Genomic DNA, 6,000 nt, shown 5'->3' with positions numbered 1-6,000 from the left:
GGTGGGGGTTGGTGGTGGACTATGGTGGCTAAATCATGGCAGGGGGTAGTGGGTGGGGGCAGAAGAAAGTGGCAGATCAGAAGAAAGTGGGGCAGAAGAAAGTGGCAAAAGGCTGATTCTGCTGCTGTATTGCAGACCAGCAGAGAAACGCTGTCCTAGACAGCGTTTTATGTTGAACATAAGACGCTGGCTGAGACAGCGTTTTAGGTACAACAAAGTTTGTACATAAAACGCTGTCTGGGACAGCGTTTTATGTCTTTTATATTTATAAAATTTTTACAATTACTGAAATAAAAAGGAAACTTAAAAAAAAAAAGTCAATACTTAAAAACGCTGTCCCATTTTTTTATTTTAAAAAAAAACCAGGCATAAAACACTGACCGAAACAGCGTTTTAGCCTGGAAGCTTAGTTTGGATCATGATTGCTTCATTAAACAAGTACAAGTTCCCCTTGAGCACTTTTTAAATTCTCTCTCTTCTCACCACCTCCATTGAAGTACTAAATTTTACAATCCCTAAATTCCCAAATGAAGAACAGTACAAATCAAATTGGGGCCAAGAAAAGTTAATACCTATCAATTATAAGCTCTGTTAAAGTACTAAATTTTACAATCCCTAAATTCCTAAATAAAGAACAGTACAAATCAAATTGGGGCCAAGAAAATTTGATACAAGAAATGACAACAAAGAAACATTTCGTAGTCCATGGGCTGGTGACGACCACGCTGAGGAGGGGGCTAGGAAATCACAGGCGCCTGTCGAGGGGGAGGCGGTGAAGATGGCGGCCGGAGTTTATGGGGGGTGGGTCACCGGCGCCTCCGGCAACTCTTTCTCTCTCCTCTCTGTACAGAGCAAAAATATAAGGTGTGTACTCCTGCATTAACAAAGTATTAGTTCTGAATTGTGGCCAAGGGTTAGTTTAGTATTGTTAATGTGAAGTATTACTCCTAATAAGTTGTTCTTTTTAGTTTAGAATTGAAAATGTCAAATCTGGGCAATTGTTAATTCTGAATTGTGGAAATTTGTGAGTATACATTTGATGGTTGTGAAAAAAAATTGTTGAATTTGATTAAAAAAAAATACCCATTTAATTCTGAATTTTGGAAATTTGTGAGTATAAATTCTATGGTTGTGAAAAAAATTTGTTGAATTTGATTAAAAAAAAAAAAATACCCATTGAGCGGAGAACTATGATTGTGAAAATGGTTTGTAATCCTATTTTGATGTGAAAATTATTAATTATTTAGAGGGAAATCATTAAAATTATGTTATCATTCATCAAAAGCACATCATTATTCTTTCTCAATTTTTTTTTTTTAAAAAAACACATCATTATATACCGAGGACTCGTGAAACTGACAACATCAATTTGGTGAGTTTATGTTCTTTATGTCATAAGTTCTTTGTGAGGACTCTGTTGGTGCACCAATGTCAGTGTGGTGGGTTTAAAATACAACTCATCTAATGTGTGAAGTATATTATTTGTTCAAGAAAAAGAGAGGGAGTTAAAAAAAAATTGGATAGAATTGCTTCATTCAAGGATTATAGTATGAGTACAATTTTAAGAGCATCACATTTTAAATGTACAAATGAGTTGATTATATCTACAAGTTTTTAGTTACTATTAATTTCTAATTCTAATATATCTGATTGGTGACTCCATTAGATGGATGAATTTGAAAGGTCTACTCAATTAATTAGTAATTAAATGGGAAATAGAATAATGAAGTTTAAAATGTTTGATTTTTAATGGGGGTTATGGTTTAATTCCATGACAACATTAGTTTTTTTTTGTTTTTTTGACAGGCATGACAACATTAGTTACTGCCTACTGGACAACCAAAAGGTTGTTAATGCAGGAGTACAAAATAACTACGGTGAAAAGAGGAAGAAAGCAAGAAGGGATTCAAGGGAATTATCAAGGGTTAAAAGGACAAAGAGGCTACAACAGAGTGGTTTACAGACAAATCGGAGCTATTTACAAGCATCAGGTTTGCCTTTTCCGTGTAATAACTTACTTTACTCGAGTTGGTTCTCTTTTTACTTGTCCAGCAACTGAGCCTTTATATCAGTAGCTTGTCTAGACTTAAAGTAACAGTGCATTCCCCTGAAAGTGAACACCTCTTTGTCCTCTGAAAGTGATATTCTGTTGTCTATACCTCAAATGCTTAAATCAAGGTTTTAAGGGAGTTGTTATCATGGGTAGGGTTCAGTAATCAACATTTAATTAATCAGCACATCTTGATTGTTGGTGAGAAACACTTTTCTAACCTTTCCTGCAAGGACCATCTATATGTTAGAGTGATTAGTTTTGGAGTTTGTTCATATGACAATAATTTACGGCATGATTGACTTGTCTCTGATTTTGCATTATTCTTTGGAGTTTAGTAAATTTAAACCTATCATGGAAGATCACAGAATTTGATACAACAGTATGGACACTTGGAACCTTACATTTTACATTATAATTGTACAAATGTTTTCCTGAGGAAAAGTTGTAAACAATTGGCTAATGTACAGGAAAAAAACGAAAAGACCTTGTTGGGGTGTATTTAAGGGGTCCCTCCTACAACCCGAGGCATAAAATATATTTCTATATGTGATGGGTATGCACAATGTTTTTTTTTTTCCAACGAATTCTCATTTTTTTTAAAAATGAAAAACTTCGCATTACTTAAATAAGGGTGTTTCCTATTGTAGCAGATTTCCCAGAATATCCTACAATATCAAAGACAAGAATGAGCTCTCGACAACGGGTGATTTTGGGGATTCCAAAACCTAAACACCAAAAGCAATCAAAGACAGGTGAATGTCTCTAAATAATAAGCTACCCATTTCTCTGAGTTTTTTTAAAAATTGTTTCGACTAAATGTTTATTTATTACTGCTTTTAGCTGGTGCTGCAATAAATGTGGGCCAATCGCTGTCTACTAAACCCATGGAGTTGTCTGCCCCTCATTTTTGCAATAAATGTATGTACTACAACAATTCACTTAACACCACTGTAATTTGTGCAGGGTAACCATCTTGGAGGTACTCTTTTTGGTGATGAAATACACCTTCAAGGACGTCCTACAACTAGGGAAAGAATATGAGATCGCAAATGCTCCACTCAAACCAATATAACCAAAGTACCAAAAACGAGAAAATGATTGCCAGATGATTTTCGGAGGACAAACGATCATCGAACCAGTTGACCCAACTGCAGGTCCCAAATTACATCTCCATCAACTCAATTCCAAGGACCAGCTTTAAGAATGAACGCTTCGGTAAGTACAGTGCCAACCCACTTCAACTTAATTAGTAACTACACTTTATGTACCAGTCACTGACCGTATATAGTTCGTCACATAGATTTGCTTGTTGTTGTCCTTTACATAGAGGAGGTCGGGAAAGTACCAACATCAGGAGGAAACTTGATGAATGTTCGCGAAATCATAGCCACTGACCAAAGGTGCATATCCAATTACAATAATAACCTAACGTAACAATATATTCCACCATTTCTACCAAATTGCATAACTCTGCCTCACTCAATATGCGATCATAAACAGCACTGAACATCCATTGACCATCTCAATTTGGGGAAGCCTTGCTGTTATTGACACTGAGAAGCTTGCAGGTTGGGTGCTAAGCCCAATAGTTGCAGCCTTCACACACTTACGTCCAACCACATATAAAGGTAGCCTATGCTTTCTTCCTCAAATCTATACCATACCTCAATACAATGCATAATTCCCAACCTTTAAACATGTAGGGTTCTCCCTTGCAAGCTCAAAGTCAACTACTATCATCTCAGATCCTACTGGGGAGGAAGCACATGCTCTTCGAACATGGTAAGCAATGAAATTCACACTGCACTTACATTATGTAATGCTAATCATCTGTACTAATTTGTCGTTTTTTACTTCCTAGGATGAAAGAAAAACAAGCAATGCTTCTTGACGAGGCTACAAAGATACTGCACATCAGAACACCATCAAGAACAACAACAGTCAAAACTATCAGCGAAATTGAGCAGGAAAATGTAATAACAACATCCCCCCACACCCATAGATAACCAATCCTTATCTATTAACCAATAATGCTGGATTTTTTAAACCTTGTAGGCTGGAAACACAATGCAAGAAGAACGTCATTGGATACAAGCCACTATCCCTAATGCTGAGTTGGCTAACCTGATTGCTTACCTAGGATGTAACAAGTGTGGAAAGCGTTGCCAAGAAGCTAGGGACACATCTTTCAAATGCCTGCATTGCTCAAAAAACAAATGTATTGCTACAGTCAGGTTAGACTCTATTTTAATCAAACCTATTCCACAACTACAATTATCAAAATACTAATGTCCCTTTAAACACAGGGTTAATTTCACAGTCAATGTGACTAACGCCACTGGGACTCTAAGACTCACTGCTTTTGCTGAAGACTGCGAAAAGCTCATTGGTCTCCCTACTTCAGAGATATATGAGAAGAAAATGGCGGTAAGAACAGAAAAAAAAAGGCAACAATTTCTATAATATATACTAAAGAACCAACAACTTGAATATCATGTAGCGTCTATATATCGCCTTCTTATACACATTAGATGACCATCTACCCAAACATAAACAACAGATGAAATAATCAAATCATGAAATTAATACTCAACTAACGCGTTATCTGCATTGTTGGACAGGGTGATTGGCTGGAATTTGAAGAAATAGCTACCAACTTGAGGACCAATTCAGGCCATACATTTCCAAATTGCACCAACAACTTCTCTCACCAGAATCCGGTCCCTCAAACGGGCTCTCAAAGACATTTCCTTCGACTAAACACGCAAAGGCTAAAACAAAAAACAAAAACCAACTGTGTGTCCTTAACGACACCTTTTCCTTAGCTATATATTTAAACTTATTTAGTACTGGCAGAAAAAAATCAAACCATGTGTCCTAAAACGACACTTCTTCCAAAACATTATATATCTATGTATTTCGTAGTACTAGGCTGTTATACAGCAACACCTTTTGTAAGCTCAATGTTAAGCTCATTGCACAACTCCAGTATGATGGTCACTATTAAACCTGGGCACGGGCCGGGGTGGCCCGCGTGCCGCCCGGCACGGCCCGATGTTCGACGCAGCCCGGCACGGCCCGAAGTCAAGCACGGCACGGCACGAAGTTCAACGCCCGTGCCACGGGCCGTGCCACGGACAGGGTTACGAAATCTTGGGCACGGCCCGGCACGAGCACGGCCATGGCCCGCCGTGCTGGCCCGTCGTGCCGACCCGCAGGCACGGCCCGGCACGGCCCGCGGGCCAACGGTAATGTTACCGTTTTAAAGCAACGGCTAGTTGCATAATTAGCCAAAAAAACGGCTACTTAACGGCTATATTTTTCCCTAAAAATTCTATAAATACCCACCTCCATTTCATTCCCAAATCACAAAATCACAATCTCTTCTTCTTATCTCTTATATTCTCTAAATCTCTAATAATCCTTATTTTCTTAAATTCTCTAATTATTCTCTTAAATTCTCTAATTATTTTCCTAATATCGGAAAAAATTAAAAAGTTCGTAATCGTAATTAGTGGAGCGTTGAAGCACGGTTGTAAGATCTAAACTAATCTTAAATTTATTATTGTTTTATTGTTATTATTAGAATAATCTTGTTTAATTATTATTGTTGTTAATTGTTATTGTTGTTGTTATAATTGTTGTTATTAATTATTATTATTGTTACAATTGTTGTTATTATTTATTTTTGTTGTTATTGTTATTGTTATAGTTGTTGTTATTAATTATTATTATTGATATTTTTATTGTTAAAATTGTTGTTATTAATTATTATTATTATAGTTAACCACTTTTTATTAAAAAATTAATTGTTAATTATGGCATCGAACAACCCATCATCTGATTCATCTAGGTCTAGGGGGAAAGGCCGACTTATCCGTAGTAGTAGTTCTAGGGAACCACCAAATACAACGACCCCCCAAATTACGAGTCAAACCAATGACCCC

The 6,000-nt window shown here is 36.8% G+C and overlaps 1 protein-coding gene across 4 annotated transcripts; it reads left to right on the top strand.

The window, feature by feature from the left end:
• The first annotated feature begins 346 nt into the window (after positions 1 to 346).
• LOC110728246 lies at positions 347 to 5,051 on the top strand. Of its 4 annotated transcripts, none has more exons than XM_021907922.1 (11): positions 347 to 864; positions 1,807 to 1,991; positions 2,704 to 2,805; positions 3,017 to 3,268; positions 3,381 to 3,453; positions 3,554 to 3,681; positions 3,757 to 3,835; positions 3,915 to 4,026; positions 4,109 to 4,287; positions 4,360 to 4,480; positions 4,675 to 5,051. In XM_021907922.1, the coding sequence occupies exons 5-11, from the start codon at positions 3,419 to 3,421 to the stop codon at positions 4,876 to 4,878; spliced, it is 858 nt and encodes a 285-aa protein (XP_021763614.1). In that variant the 5' UTR covers positions 347 to 864; positions 1,807 to 1,991; positions 2,704 to 2,805; positions 3,017 to 3,268; positions 3,381 to 3,418; the 3' UTR covers positions 4,879 to 5,051. The 4 variants fall into 4 exon arrangements, with proteins under 4 accessions (XP_021763614.1, XP_021763611.1, XP_021763612.1 ...); XM_021907919.1 differs by having other exon boundaries at positions 3,354 to 3,453; XM_021907920.1 differs by lacking the exons at positions 347 to 864; positions 1,807 to 1,991 and adding an exon at positions 2,021 to 2,606 and having other exon boundaries at positions 3,354 to 3,453.
• Positions 5,052 to 6,000: the final 949 nt, after the last annotated feature.

The sequence above is a fragment of the Chenopodium quinoa genome, unplaced genomic scaffold (assembly GCF_001683475.1).
Source record: "Chenopodium quinoa cultivar QQ74 unplaced genomic scaffold, ASM168347v1, whole genome shotgun sequence".
NCBI lineage: Eukaryota > Viridiplantae > Streptophyta > Magnoliopsida > Caryophyllales > Amaranthaceae > Chenopodium > Chenopodium quinoa.
Note: the sequence above shows the minus strand (reverse complement) of the source record. Positions and strands in the feature narration are given on the sequence as shown.